The 15,530-nt window shown below is 37.8% G+C and overlaps 2 protein-coding genes across 4 annotated transcripts in view; one reads left to right on the top strand and one right to left on the bottom strand.

Annotated features, from left to right (window-relative positions):
- Window positions 1–6,251, bottom strand: part of CEP290 (centrosomal protein 290) — a 97,506-nt gene extending 91,255 nt beyond the window's left edge. Inside the window, exons 1-7 of the mRNA XM_060165044.1 lie at window positions 6,197–6,251; window positions 5,883–5,941; window positions 5,482–5,611; window positions 5,253–5,330; window positions 4,210–4,279; window positions 3,798–3,844; window positions 1,960–2,103 (exon numbers count right to left, since the gene is read on the bottom strand). Coding sequence (XP_060021027.1) covers window positions 1,960–2,103; window positions 3,798–3,844; window positions 4,210–4,279; window positions 5,253–5,330; window positions 5,482–5,583 — 441 coding nt within the window. The 5' untranslated portion in view covers window positions 5,584–5,611; window positions 5,883–5,941; window positions 6,197–6,251. The remainder of the gene's footprint in view (window positions 1–1,959; window positions 2,104–3,797; window positions 3,845–4,209; window positions 4,280–5,252; window positions 5,331–5,481; window positions 5,612–5,882; window positions 5,942–6,196) is intronic.
- A 344-nt stretch (window positions 6,252–6,595) lies between these two features.
- Window positions 6,596–15,530, top strand: part of TMTC3 (transmembrane O-mannosyltransferase targeting cadherins 3) — a 302,048-nt gene continuing 293,113 nt past the window's right edge. For all 3 annotated transcript variants that reach the window (XM_060165029.1, XM_060165030.1, XM_060165031.1), the window contains exon 1: window positions 6,596–6,734. The gene's annotated coding sequence lies outside the window, so the exon portion shown is untranslated. The remainder of the gene's footprint in view (window positions 6,735–15,530) is intronic.

The raw sequence follows: 15,530 nt of genomic DNA, 5'->3' as shown, positions 1-15,530 counted from the left end.
ATCCCCAGACTATCATATTATCTTATGTTACCTTTGTTATTGACAGTGAATAACGTTGAGAAGCAGAATAGCGTTGCCCACTGTATCCTCAGTATTTAGCACAGTCTCTGGCATGCTATAAGTACTCAGTAAAACTGAATGACTGGTTAAGGGCAAAGAAGAAATTGCTAAAGCAACTCATATCCATATTCTACTTCAAGAAATCTAGCAGCTGGAAAGGTACATAAGACATATATTCAAGTTGTCTGTGTGTGCCTATGAATGAAGATAGTAGTCTAAGATATGAATAGACATGGTGGTTCTGATTAGCTAACAGTGTGTGGTATCAATGGTGAGAAGTTGACTAATATATGGGCTAGACAAAAGAACAATAGCCCAGAAAAACACATACACGGCCACCTCCCTAAGCAATTCTATTACTGTATAGCATAGGTTGGACCCTTCATGATTAAGAAATCTATAGATCTGTTATGTTTCACTGAGTCAACTAAACACATAATCCTCTAAGAGCTTATTCCTAACCTTCAGGTGGCATCAATCCATACTTTTTCCACCGCAAAAACTGTACAGATGGCTCACTTTTACGTGACTTCCAAACTATATAATAAAATAGATATATCAAGAATGGGGATGCTTTTCCTTACAAATCAGTCTATGATGAATTCTTTTTAAATAGCAATGTCACCTCATAATCAATGTCATTTACTTAAAATTTATAACCATCTATTTCCAAGAGAACAATGGACAAAATGAGATTATCAGGATGTGATACAATATTGACCTTATAAAGGACACAAAGGTAGAAAAAGCTTCTGGGCACCAGGGATGGGACAGTTAATACATGTAGGCACCAGATTTTGTACTAAGTTCACTGACAGCTGAGGCAAAAAAAGAAAGCATACTATTTTCTGACAGGAAATACAATCTTATCAGCAAAAAAATAATTTTTTCCTCAAACTAAATTTAAGTGAACATTGCATGAGTTATTTTCTAAATAACAAGTATAATGTAAGAGGTAATAATAAACTATGCTTGTATAAAAGATGACATGTCATGATTTAAAATATGAATTGATTTACAAAATGGTGAGATTAACACTTTTTAAGAATCTACGTATTACATAAAGCGAGGTACACCTGAAAATAAAAAACTTATTATTGAATACATCACTAAAAGATTAATTTCTAAGTCTACTACTAATATAGATACAAATAAATATCTTTTTTCCCAAAATATATTATGAAAAATAAGAAAATCAAAAAATTTTAAAAATTTTATTTATTTATGTTTGGCTGCATTGGGTCTTCATTGCTGTGCACAGGCTTTCTCTAGTTGCAGCGAGCGGGAGCTACTCTTCATTGCGGTGCACAGTCTTCTCATTGTGGTGGCTTCTCTTGTTGTGGAGCATGGGCTCTAGGGCACGGGCTTCAACAGTTGTAGCAAGCGGACTCAGTAGTGTGGCTCACATGCTCTAAAGCGCAGGCTCAATAGTCATGGTGCATGGGCTTAGTTGCTCTGCGACATGTGGGATCTTCCCGGACCAGGGCTCGAACCTGTGTCCTCTGCATTGGCAGGCGGATTCTTAACCATTGTGCCATCAGCGAAGCCCAAATCAATTGTTTCTGAATGCCTCTTAATTTCTTCATACCAATATTCCAGATCAAATCATCAACTTTATGTGAAGAATTCTAACACCCGGAGAAAAAGTTACCTCCATGTATAAAGAATTAATCTCTAGGTCATATTCATTCACTAGATGTACCTGATCCATTACATTTTAAAGACATGATGACAACATGAACTGTTATATAAAACCTTATCAATAAGCATACATCAATTCCCACAAATAACATAAAACATAAAAATTGAAACTGTCAGTAATAATTATAAAAAGCATAAACAGGTGGTGTTTTTTTGGTAACTTGAACAGTTAAGAGTCATTAAAAAACTGTGCCTTACTTGCTCATTAACTTTCTTTTCTTTCTCTAACTCTTTTTCCATGTCCTCCAATTCTCTATCTTTTTGTTCCAATTGCTTTTCAAGTTGGCGAATTTCATCACGTAAAAAGCGAGTGTCACGTCCACCTGCAGAGTGCTGTGCCATCTTAAAGTAATAAACCCAAAGTATAAATTAATTCCATTATATCTGGAGATTCAAATGAATCAACAACAAAAATAATTATCTTGACTTTAAATTTTATCATAATCAGCACGAGATGTTTAAAATCATGTTGCTTAAAAACAATTTTTTTAATTAAGCATATTTAAGCTTTAGTTCACAGGCTGACAACCCCTTAAGCTCTTCCTGAGCCATCCAGAGTATGAAGAATTAACAGTCAATCACTCAGGCTTTGTTATAGCCGCTGAGCCACAGACACCAGGGTAAAGTGCAAAGGCATACAATGATCCTTGAGATGAACTATCTAGGCTTCCCCTGAGTATCAGAGCTCTGAAACCAGGCTACAAATCACCAGAGCCTCCACCCTAGCCACTGAGCCATGGTGCTCTTAACCTGTCCTTTCCCTCATACCACTGACTATTTAGACCAGTGTTAGGATAAAGGAAATGTTCTCTACACTGCCCAATACAGTAGCCACTATCTACATGTGTCTACTGAGCACTTGAAATGTGGCTAGTGAAACTAAAGAACTGAATTCTTAACTTTAATTAATTTAAATGCTAATGGCCACATGTAGCTAGTGCTACCATATTGAACACCCAAAATTAGATTATCTTTAAAATTTTGCAGCAGACTAAATACATTTTGCTTCATTTTCCTGTTACTTTAGGTCATAGTCAAAAACATCAAAAATCCTTTAGTCATCTAATCTGTCTCACATTCATCTCCCTAGCATACAGTTCTGTTACTCTTCTACCTTAACTAAACTTTTCTTACTCTTAACCTCCTTCAAAAAGCACTTTCTTACCAACATCTCCAACTGTCCTATCCTTCTATTCTGTAGTAGTTGCCTTGCTAAACACTAACACAGAATCGACCTTACTTCATAACTCACTTAACAAGTATTTATTGAGAATGACTGGTATTTCCCTAGAAGCTGGATATACGACAGGGAATAGAAAATAAACCACCTAAATTCGCAGAGTTAACATGCTAAAAAACCAGGGTTTGAATGTAAACTATCTGACTCCAGATCCTGAAATCTCCAGTTCATTCCCCACTATATTTCTGGTTTTATCTGACTTCTTTAAAATTTGACCACACATCTTTCACTCTTATTTTTAGCAGATGACTTCTCCATCCTCTCAAATTTCAGGCACTAAACCTACAAACATCAAAAGCTTCTGTTCATATCCATTCTTCCTTCCTCCCTTTTACCAAGGAAAAAGGTCCTTCCTCCTTATAAGGGCTAATCCATTTGTATCACATTCTTTCCCACAGTCTCAGTTATCTCAATGTATTCAGTTCCTTAACAATACATTCACATTTTGGCTCTTGGCTTTCTCAAAAGCTACCTCTTCTCCTATACCCTTCTGTCACTGTTCCTCAAATTCCAACATGCCTCATTCCACCTCAGTTATAGTAATCTCTCTGTATATTTCTCTGTACTACAAGCTCCATGAGGTTATTCAATGTTTTTATTTTGTTCACAATTGGATGTGCAATCCTTAGCAGAATTTAAGATACATAAATAGGCACGTAAAATATATACTGAACAATTATAAACACAATATCATTCCAGTGACTTTTTCCAGCTAATTACAATGAAAAAATTTAAAAATAATAATCGAAAATAATATTTACAATGATTACACCCTAAGGAATACAAAAGAACATACCTCCAGTTCATTTTCCAGTTTCATTACTTTAGTTTTTAATTGATTTTCTATTAAAAAAAGATAAATATTTCAATTGGTCAGATTTATCTCAAAACAAACTTTTCAATAATTTTCAATAAAATAATAAAATTAATTTTTAAAGATTCCATCATGGTTGTAATGATAAGGTAACATAAGAAAATAACTATTTTGTACCTGATCCATGAAATAGGAGTTCTAGAAAAATATTTCAAAATAAACTGAGTATACACATTTTATAAAATATTGGGTTGGCCAGAAAGTTTGTTTGGATTTGTCCATAAGATCTTACTTTTTGGTCAACCCAATATATTAAAGCTAATTCTTCACTGCTTAGTGAATAAATGAAATCCACTATTTAACACCATAATAATCTTTTCCCCAAGGCATTTACCAAATTTTGCTTGTTCTTCTCCAGCTTTTTCAACTTCTTCCAAAGCTAGCTCTACTTCTTGAGCTTTCATCTAAACGTTAAGAATAAAAAAAGCTATTTCAGTATGCCTTTACACTAGAATGTAAGCACTGAAAATAAGAATTTTGTTTTGTATTTGCTATCCCAGTACTTACTGCCTGCAATGCCTGGCACAAGGAGAGATTCAGCAAACATTTGTTGAATGAATAGATGATTTTCTTAAGGCTGTAATTTCTAGATTCCTAAGAGTTTTATTCCTCTTTTCCCTCAAGTCTTACATCTAGTATTGCAACTTTTCTCTTCGTAATGTTTTCAACTATCTCTTTTATTCTATTCTAATTTTCATTATTCTAGTCCATAATTTTGTCTAACTTCCTTCATAAGTTTAACCCTCTTAAGGCATATTTTTGTATCTACCAATTAGAGATCAAAAACCTTTAATGGCTGCTAATTGCTGATATCATAAAATACGTCTTTAAAGGCCCTAGACAGCCTATTCTAAACTATACCCAACATTGTTTCCTCTACAACCTGCTATTATAAACTTTCTGCACTTGTCTCCTTAAATGTAAAGAACATGCATACTTTCTATTCCCAGTTTTTATTTATAGTAACCTCCAGCTCTAGAATCTCCTTAACACTTTACCACTGCCCTCCACTTACCTAAAACTATTCATCAGTCTTTCACCTTTACAGTCTTCTCACACCTAAATCTCTTCCCCTCCTAACAAATCCCAACAGTAGTCAGCTACTGTAACAAGCTGTAACATAATTAACATAGGACCTCCCTATGCTTTTTTAAACATAACCATTCTGTTTCCCCTACACACTCTTTTAGGAACTTTAGAGCAGAAACTAGTAATGTTTTTCACCTAAAATTCTCAGTTGACATTTGAAGATATCTCATTTTTTAGTGGTCATTTAGATTTTACAAAGTACTTTCACAGAGATTAAATTATCTAAGAAAAGATTCTTACACTTTCTCTAATAGTCAAAGCTATTATTAAAACCTACTGTATACAAACCTTCATTAGAGACTGAGTAATTCTGAAAAGGTGTATCATATTTTCTTGACTTTCACTTTTTAGCTCATTTACTTCCACCTAAGTAAAGAGAAAAGCAACTATTTCATATTTTATAACCCTTAAGCAAAATACAAGAAATCTTCCAGTTGTACCATTCAGTGATTTCAGGGACAACTTAGACTATCATAGTTGTATGTATATATCTATGCATTATTTATCAATTAAGTACCTTAGATAAGGAAATCAATAAATTATCTGCCAATTCTTCTTGACGAGGCAACTCATCTGGGTCAACTTTTCTTATTTCTTTCCAGTTTATATTAGGTGGCATCTTGAATTCTTTCACTGTGCTTTACTTTCTGTAACAATACAAGTGGCTATTAGCATTTTCAAGGTAAACAGCATTACTGTTTTTACAGATTACGCTATTACAACTCTCCACGATGTTAGCAAAGAGGTATGGCTCCTTAACTGTATAACAGATATGTGGGTAAAATAGCCTTGATCAAAATTACAGCAGTTGCGACAAATCATCAGATATTTTATCGGCTAAATTATGACGGCTTCCATGGTTAAACTAATGTAAGCTAGAACTAGGATTCTGTGCCCCCTTCCTCCACGCCCCCTTACCACCAAAGCGTGCGATGCTTGGAAGGCTGAAATTGACCACTGATTCTGAGAGACAGGAGCTAGGATTAAGAGGGGAAAAAAAAAAAAGCGAGAAAGTAAACGACTGAAATGAGTGCAGCTGGGCCGAAGACACCAGGGCTGAAGCGAGGGTAAGGCAGATGGACTGCAAATCAAAGACTAAGGGGCTGTTGTTTATTTGGGCCGTTAGGCTTAAAGAACCTTTGCGGGAAGAACTCTCTGTCCGCGCTCTCCAGGATCCACCCACCTAAACCAAACCTGGCATCCAGCGGCGGCCCCTCAGCTACCGCACCCACCCAGCCGAGCCCCGCCGCCACGCCTGACGGCTCTCCAGCGCGGTTCCAATCGGACACTGGATACCGCCAACTGATCTCTAGCGAGTAATAGCGGCAGCGGCTGCTAAGCGACGCATTTCCCACCTAGCCAAGGCCGGAACAAGAGCCCGGATGCAAGTGTCGCCTACATTTCACGACCGTGGGCGATGCTTTACGTTTAGATTCCGCAGCGAGGTCCCTGGATTCTGTGTTAAAGGCGGAGAGAAGGCCTGGGATGAGGACTGCAAATCCCAGAGTGCAGTTCTGCTTGGAGGCCGGGGAGTCCTGGACGCTGAAGTCTGAGAAGTGGAGATAGGCCGTTCCCGGCGTGCAGTGCGGGAGGCTGCGACTATACCGGGGTGCGGGGGAACCGCCTCGAGGCGGGAGGCGCGGCGGCCGAGGCGTGTCTGCACTGGTCGGCTGAACGAGGCGGACCATGACTGTGCCTTCGGTGGCGTCTCTCGCCGGACCGCTCTTCCCGAGGTTTCTCTAAGCCATTCCCTGGTGGAACCGCTTCCAGGTGAGGTCGGGCTGTCGGCCAGCGGTGGGGGAGGAGTTGAGGTTAGCGATCCCGGCTGAAAGAAGCTCTTAATGTTGGGGCCGGAGTCTGAAGAGGTGGGAAGACCCCGCCCTCTCCTAGGGCGTTTGCCGGCGACGCTCCGGGTGGTGCCCTCTGTAAGAAGACAAAGTTTTAGCCGTCTTCTGTATCAGAATCTGTCTGTATAGTGGACTGGGGGCCGCGATCATGGTTTGGCGGCGAGTGAGGAATTGGGGACACCGCATCTTCTGACCCTGGTCGCCTTACCTGTAGCGCTATTACCTTCGCGGATTGAAGGACTTGAAGGTTGAGGAGCTAGTAGGTGTAGAGGGAAGGTTCTAGAGAGGAGAGGTTATAACTTGCCCAGGCCACTGCGGGGGGTGGAGAGAGAAGGGGCCTCAGTACTCACCAGCCCTGTTGCTGTCACTTGTTTGCTGACGGAGAGTGCCTTCCTATGAAAACGCCTTCTCAGGTGTTTACAGCTCTTATTTGTGCAAGTTTTGCTCATCTGGCTGCTCAGCCGTGCTGGAGTATGATACACCACTAGGAAAACTTTCTTAAGAAGATGTAGACTTGAAAACCAAATGACATTTTCAACTCTTTGGAGCAGTGCCTCTCATCTTTATTTATTTATTTATTTTAAGCACTTTCTTGCATTTATTCCCTATAATTGATATTGAAGTTTACTTTTTTTTTTTTTTTTTTTTTTTTTTGCTGTACGCGGACCTCTCACTGTTGTGGCCTCTCCCGTTGCGGAGCACAGGCTCCGGACGCGCAGGCTCAGCGGCCATGGCTCACGGGCCCAGCCGCTCCGCGGCATGTGGGATCTTCCCGGACCGGGGCACGAACCTGTGTCCCCTGCATCAGCAGGCGGACTCTCAACCACTGTGCCACCAGGGAAGCCCTGAAGTTTACTTTTGAAAACAAAAGATTTCTTTCCAAACCGTTCAGTAGAAATAGCTCAGTAGAAAATAAAAACAGATATACTGATTTTGTGAGATACATTTAAAGACATTCATCAGATTTGTAGGAATTATAATTTTGTCTAGTCCTTTACTGAAAGATGATATGTCACACACTGTTCATTAACGTTTTTTTAAACTATATATCCCCAGGAATTATATATCTTTTAAATGAAAGTTTGTACCTGTTGATGGATCTGTTTGTTTCTATGAATTCGGTTTTTTTAGATCCCACATATAAACGAGATCACTCAGTATTTGTCCTTCTTTGTCTGGCATTTCACTTAGCGTAATGCCCTCATGGTCCATCCGTGTTGTCATGGTGTTACAAATGGTAAGATTTATTTTTTGTGGCTGAATAATATTCCATTGTGTGTATGTACTACATTTTCTTTATCCTTTCATCCATCGATTTATACTTAGGTTGTTTCTATGGGTTGGCTGTTGTAAATAATGCTGAATGAATAACACTTTAAAATAGTGATTTTGTTTTTTTTGGATATATACCCAGAAGTGGAATTGCTGGAAAGTATGGTAGTTCTGTTTTTAATTTTTTGAGGAACCCCATACTGTTTTCTGTGATGGCTGCATCAATTTACGTTCCCACCAACAGTGCACAGGTGTTCCCTTTTCTCCACATCCTTGCTGCCAATGCTTGTTATCTCTTTTTGATGATGGCCATTCTTAGCAGGTGTAAAGTAATTGATAATCTCATTGTAATTTTGCTTTGCATTTCACTGATGATTAGTGATGGTGAGCACCTTTTCATGTACCTGTCGGCCATTACGTGTCTTCTTGGGAAGAAGTTCCTGTGCCCATTTTTAATCAGTTTTTTTTTTTTTTTTGCTATTCAGTTGTAAGAGTTCTTTATGTATTTTGGATATTAACCTGCTTTCATATATATATTTTTGCAAATATTTCCCCTCATTCCATAAGTTGCCTCTTCATTTTGTTGGTGTCCTTTTTTGTGCAGAAGCTTTTTAGTTTGACATAGGCCCACTTATTTATTTTTGCTTTTGTTGCCTTTGCTTTTGGTTTCAAATCCAAAAAATCATTGCCAAGACCAGTGTCAGGGAGCTTACCCCCTTGTTTACTACCAGGAGGTTTATGGTTTTAGGTCTTACGTTCAGTTCTTTAATCCATTTTGAGTTGATTTTTGTGAGTGGTATAAAATAGGGGTTCAGTTTATTCTTTTGCATGTGGTTCTCCAGTTTTCCCAACACTATATATTAAAGAGACTATTCTTTCCCCATTGTACATTCTTGGTTCCTTTGTTTATTTCTGGCCTCCCTATTCTGTTCTGTTGATCTGCGTGTTTGTTTTTATGCTAGCTGCAAGCTATTTTGATTACTATAGCTTTTTCATTATTTAATCTTCATAACAATCCAATGAAATAGCTGCTTAATTTGTCCTCATTTTCCAGCTAAGTTAAGAAAGCAAAGTTTGGAAAGGTTAAATACTCTGCTCAAACTTAAATAGTATGATGGAACACGAATCTTTCTGGCTAAAGGATATGTTCATAACTGCTATATTGCCTTCTCAGGCATGTTGGGAACCAGTACTTGTAACGTGCTTATTCTTCAGTCTTACAATCTACATTAAATATCATTATATTCTAATTATGTAACTTTGATTACTCAAGAATTTGAATTAGATACTCTTCATGTTCAGTGTTTTTTGTTTGTTTGTTTGTTTGTTTTTTGACTACACTGCATGGCTTGTGGGATCTTAGTTCCCCAACCAGGGATCGAACCCACGCCCTTGGCTCTGAGTGTGCAAAGTCCTAATCACTGGACCACCAGGGAATTCCCACATTCATTGTTTTTATTTGTTTTTATTTTTTTTCATTCATTGTTTTTAATTCATAATTTAGCAAGGGAAGGCAGAGATGAAAGCTAATGTTTCTGGAGCACATATTATGTCATTTACTATGCTTAAAATTGCATATTTATTTTTGTAGTAGTAATCTGTTATTTTTATTGCAACACCTTATTTTTCTTCTTGTTTTTTCATTCATTACAACTGTTATTTTCTATTTATTTATTTATTCGTTTCGTTTTGTCTGTGTTGGTCTTTTCTACCCTTACTTCCTTCACCTTCTTATTCACATTTATATTCTCAGGAACTGAAGGCACCTGGCGTAATGGCAAGTTTTATTCATTTTTCTGAAGTGAAAACAGGTTCTGAGAACCTAAGCAATTTCATAATAATTAATGAAGCTAAGGTTGTAAGCCAGGTCTCAATTACAGTCCCGACTAAGTGCAAAATCTTGCTTAAATTTTTTTTTTTTTTTTTGCGGTACGCGGGCCTCTCACTGTTGTGGCCTCTCCTGTTGCAGAGCACAGGCTCCGGACGCGCAGGCTCAGCAGCCATGGCTCACGGGCCTAGCCGCTCCACGGCATGTGGGATCTTCCCGGACCGGGGCACGAACCCGTGTCCCCTGCATCGGCAGGCAGACTCTCAACCACTGCGCCACCAGGGAAGCCCCAAAATCTTGCTTAAATTTTATTACTTTACTCATTCTAACAATATTTTGGGGCTTATACACTGTGCTAGACACCAGGGATGCAGTAGGAAACAAGTTAGCTAGGGTCTAGGCTCTAATGCACTAAAATATGTTTGTATCTAACTGTTAACTAAGAAATTTAACTCAAGTTCTAGTTCAGTTGCTCACTATATATAGTTTTGAGAAAATCACTAAAACCCACTATTATTTTTCATGAAGTTTTCTGAATCATTCAGTTTTCACCAAGGGAAGTTATCTGACAATTTTATAAATGGCTTTACTACAGGAACGCTTGCCTGAATCTGCCTTCTTTCATCTCTGTTGTTTTATGAGCAGTATTATCTGACCAAAATCACTTCACAAGAAAGACTTGCTTTTTAAAAGTCTACAAACAATAAATGCTGGAGAGGGTGTGGAGAAAAGGGAACCCTCTTACACTGTTGGTAGGAATGTAAATTGATACAGCTGCCAGGAGAACAGTATGGAGGTTCCTTAAAAAGCTAAAAATAGAACTACCATCCCACCCAGCAATCCCACTACAGGGCATATACCCAGAGAAAAGCATAATTCAAACAGAGTAATGTACCACAATGTTCATTGCAGCACTATTTACAATAGCCAGGACTGGAAGCAACCTAAGTGTCCATCGACAGATGAATGGATAAAGAAGGTGTGGCCCATATATACAATGGAATATTGCTCAGCCATAAAAAGAAACAAAATTGAGTTATTTGTAGTGAGGTGGATGGACCTAGAGTCTGTCATACAGAGTAAAGTAAGTCAGAAAGAGAAAACACACTGTATGCTAACATATATATGGAATCTTAAAAAAAAAAAATGGTTCTGAAGAACCTAGGGGCAGGACAGGAATAAAGATGCAGATGTAGAGGATGGACTTGAGGACACGGGGAGGGGGAAGGGTAAGCTGGGACGAAGTGAGAGAGTGTCATGGACATATATACACTACCAAATGTAAAATAGATAGCTAGTGGGAAGCAGCTGCATGGCACAGGGAGATCAGCTTGGTGCTTTGTGACCACCTGGAGGGGTGGGATATGGAGGGTGGGAGGGAGATGCAACAGGAGGGGATATGGGGATATATGTATACGAGTAGCTGATTCACTTTGTGATACAGCAGAAACTAACACACCATTGTAAAGCAATAATACTCCAGTAAAGAGGTTAAAAAAAAAAAAGACTTGCCTTTTATAATTGCTACCTCTGTTCTATGTACCGATCAACCTATATTCCAAATGTTAATCTCCATTCCTTTTATGCTGTCTTATCAAGAAAATGAATGGTAGCTTACTTTTCTAGCTTCTAACATAAAGCATGGCCATGAGAAATTTAGTCTCCACTGTGTACAGAAAGTGTTTTGTTTTGCCTTGTTCTTGTGGAGAGGAATCAGTGTGCAGCAAGCAAACACTTGTCTTCTCCCAACATGAGGAGACTGGAAAGATTAGTAGGAGTCATTGTGAATACAGACTTTGCAAACTATGCAAGCCAAAGTTTTACTTATTGAAAAAGATATAATCATGAAATTATTGAGCTGAGAAGACTATCCTTTCCAGACTAAATATTCCCAGATTTCATATAAACTTTTCCTCTAGGCTTGTTTTTTCCATAATTGTACTGTGGGAGTATTAGGAAAAGTGAGCATTCAGTACAATTTTGTTGAAGGAATTATATTGTTTTGTATGCCTGTAATGTGCTCATGAGTGGTCTTCAATTGCGTTTGGATTCTTTGCACATATATAGTGACATCCTTTGACATTGCGGAGCACAGGCTCCGGATGCGCAGGCTCAGCGGCCATGGCTCACAGGCCCAGCCGCTCCACGGCATGTGGGATCTTCCCAGACCGGGGCACGAGTCTGTGTCCCCTGCGTCGGCAGGCGGACTCTCAACCACTGCGCCACCAGGGAAGCCCTGTCTTGACTCTTTATAACCTCTCCCACATCGCTTCTGGGTTTACCTTGCTTGATTGATAGTAAAAATTATGCAGTAAGCAGAGACTTGAAAAGTGCTTGTCCGTTGGGATTTGCCCTCCAGCTCTCCTGAGGACACCATTTAAAGAAGTTTAGGCTACCTGTTGAAGGATATGACCACAAGTAGCAGAGGCTAGCTTTCCAAGCTGAGACTCCCCCCCCACCCTTTAGATATCCAGCTTTAATCAAACCAGATAACTAAGCATATATCAAATATATATCAAATCAAGACATTTATATGAAAGGATGGACTTAGAGGATTTTGGAACTGGTGAATCCAAAATCCGTAGAGTAGGCTGGCAGGCTAGAAACTCTTCAGCAGGACCTGATAATGCAGTCATGAGGTAGAGTTTCTTCTCAGGGAAACTTCAATTTTGCTTTTAAGGTGATTCAACTGATTGGATGAGTTCCATCCACATTATGGAGTATAATCTCCTTTACGTAAAATCATCAGGCTATAGGTGTTAACCACATCTACAAAATACCTTCAGGGGGCTTCCCTGGTGGCGTCTTGTTATGTTTAACAAGAATGTAGGTAAAGAAAGAGAAGAATAAACTGTATCCTCATTCCATAACAACACGCTTCTCCTACACAGTGATCCCAAGCCTAGAGCAGAGGACAGTGCCCAAAAGTTAAATCAAGTTCAGGGTCTTGATTATTATCTTGGAGTTGAGTATTTCAATTACTGAATGAATTTGCTTTGCAGCTTAAAGTGACTGCATAACTTTTTATTACTTAATTGTATTTAGAAATCATGAGATCAGTCCAAGTTTCTTTAAGTAACATTTTATAACCTTGTGTTCTTTAAGCCTTTAAATTCAACCTACAAATCTTATTCTGTTTATAAAGTAACATACCCCTTTTCAACGTATAACAAATAAATAATGATTGAAAGGACTGAATACCCTTAATCAGCTACATTTAAAACCTAATTAAGTTGCCTGAATTTAAAACTGCATTTATAGTTTTAGTATATTCATTTTTATTTGAGGACTTCAGATGCCTAACTTAACAAGCAAGACTTTCTCAAACAACTTTTATAAAGCTAGTAAACTAAACTTAAAGCCGTAGCAATTCCCAAGGTCTTATAAAAATTTCAGTATTTATTTGTAAACTTGTCTAAATTCTTAATATTTTTCAACTAAAAGTCTTAAATCCAAAAATAGCATGGTCAATAATTTAATATTATGTATGTTATATATATTATTATATAACGTTGTATTTAAAATTACAGTTTTGAAGCTAATATATCAGAATCTCGAGTGTATGTTTATTACTCTTTTTTTTTTCCTTTTATTACTTTTTCTTCTCTGATTGCCGTGGCTAGGACTTCCAAAACTATGTTGAATAACAGTGGCAAGAATGGACATCCTTGTCTTGTTTCTGATCTTAGAGGAAATGCTTTCAGTTTTTCACCATCGAGAATAATGTTTGCTGTGGGTTTGTCATATATGGCCTTTATTATGTTGAAGTAGGTTCCCTCTATGCTCACTTTCTGGAGAGTATTTATCATAAATGGGTGTTGAATTTTGTCAAAAACTTTTTCTGCATCTATTGAGATGATCATACGGTTTTTCTTCTTCAGTTTGTTAATATGGTGTATCACATTGATTGATTTACATATATTGAAGAATCCTTGCATCTCTGGGATAAATCCCACTTGATCATGGTGTATGATCCTTTTAATGTGTTGTTAGATTCTGTTTGCTAGTATTTTGTTGAGGATTTTTGCATCTATATTCATCAGTGATATTGGTCTGTAATTTTCTTTTTTTGTAGTATCTTTTTTCTGGTTTTGGTATCAGGGTGATGGTGGCCTCATAGAATGAGTTTGGGAGTTTTCCTTCCTCTGCAATTTTTGGAAGAGTTTGAGAAGGATGGATGTTAGCTCTTCTCTAAATGTTTGATAGAATTCACCTGTGAAGCCATCTGGTCCTGGACTTTTGTTTGTTGGAAGATTTTTAATCACAGTTTCCATTTCATTACTTGTGATTGGTCTGTTCATATTTTCTATTTCTTCCTGGTTCAGTCTTGGAAGGTTATACCTTTCTAAGAATTTGTCTGTTTCTTCAAGGTTGTCCATTTTATTGGCATGGAGTTGCTTGTAGTAATCTCTTAGGATGCTTTGTATTTCTGCAATGTCTGTTGTAACTTCTCCTTTTTCATTTCTAATTTTATTGATTTGAGTCCTTTCCCTCTTTTTCTTGATGAGTCTGGCTAATGGTTTATCAGTTTTGTTTATCTTCTCAAAAAACCAGCTTTTAGTTTTATTGATCTTTGCCATTGTTTTCTTTGTTTCTATTTCATTGATTTCTGCTCTGGTCTTTATGATTTCTTTCCTTCTACTAACTTTGGGTTTTGTTTGTTCTTCTTTCTCTAGTTCCTTTAGGTGTAAGGTTAGATTGTTTATTTGAGATTTTTCTTGTTCCTTGAGGTAGGCTTGTATAGCTATAAACTTCCCTCTTATAACTGCTTTTGTTGCATCCCATAGATTTTGGATCGTCGTGTTTTCATTGTCATTTGTCTCTAGATATTTTTTGATTTCCTCTTTGATTTCTTCAGTGATCACTTCATTATTAAGTAGTGTATTGTTTAGCCTCCATATGTTTGTGTTTTTTACGTTTTCTTCCCTGTAATTCATTTCTAATCTCATAGAGTTGTGGTCAGAAAAGATGCTTGGTATGATTTCAATTTTCTTAAATTTACTGAGGCTTGATTTGTGACCCAAGATGTGATCTATCCTGGAGAATGTTCCATGCGCACTTGAGAAGAAAGTGTAATCTGCTGTTTTGGGATGGAATGTCCTATAAATATTAAATCTGTCTGGTCTATTGTGTCATTTAAAGCTTGTGTTTCCTTATTTATTTTCATTTTGGCTGATCTGTCCATTGGTGTAAGTGAGGTGTTAAAGTCCCCCACTATTACTGTGTTACTGTCGATTTCCTCTTTTATAGCTGTTAGCTGTTGCCTTATGTATTGAGGTGCTCCTATGTTGGGTGCATATATATTTCTAGTTGTTAAATGTTCTTCTTGGATTGATCCCTTGATCATTACGTAGTGTCCTTCCTTGTCTCTTGTAACATTCTTTATTTTAAAGTCTATTTTATCTGATATGAGTATTGCTACTCCAGCTTTCTTTGGATTTCCATTAGCATGGAATATCTTTTTCCATCCCCTCACTTTCAGTCTGTATGTGTCCCTAGGTCTGAAGTGGGTCTCTTGTAGACAGCATGTATATGGGTCTTGTTTTTGTATCTATTCAGCAAACCTGTGTCTTTTGGTTGGAGCATTTACTCCATTCACATTAAGGTAATTATCGATAT

The sequence above is a fragment of the Lagenorhynchus albirostris genome, chromosome 11, assembly GCF_949774975.1.
Source record: "Lagenorhynchus albirostris chromosome 11, mLagAlb1.1, whole genome shotgun sequence".
Classification (NCBI taxonomy): Eukaryota; Metazoa; Chordata; class Mammalia; order Artiodactyla; family Delphinidae; genus Lagenorhynchus; species Lagenorhynchus albirostris.
This window is presented reverse-complemented; position numbering and strand designations above follow the sequence as displayed.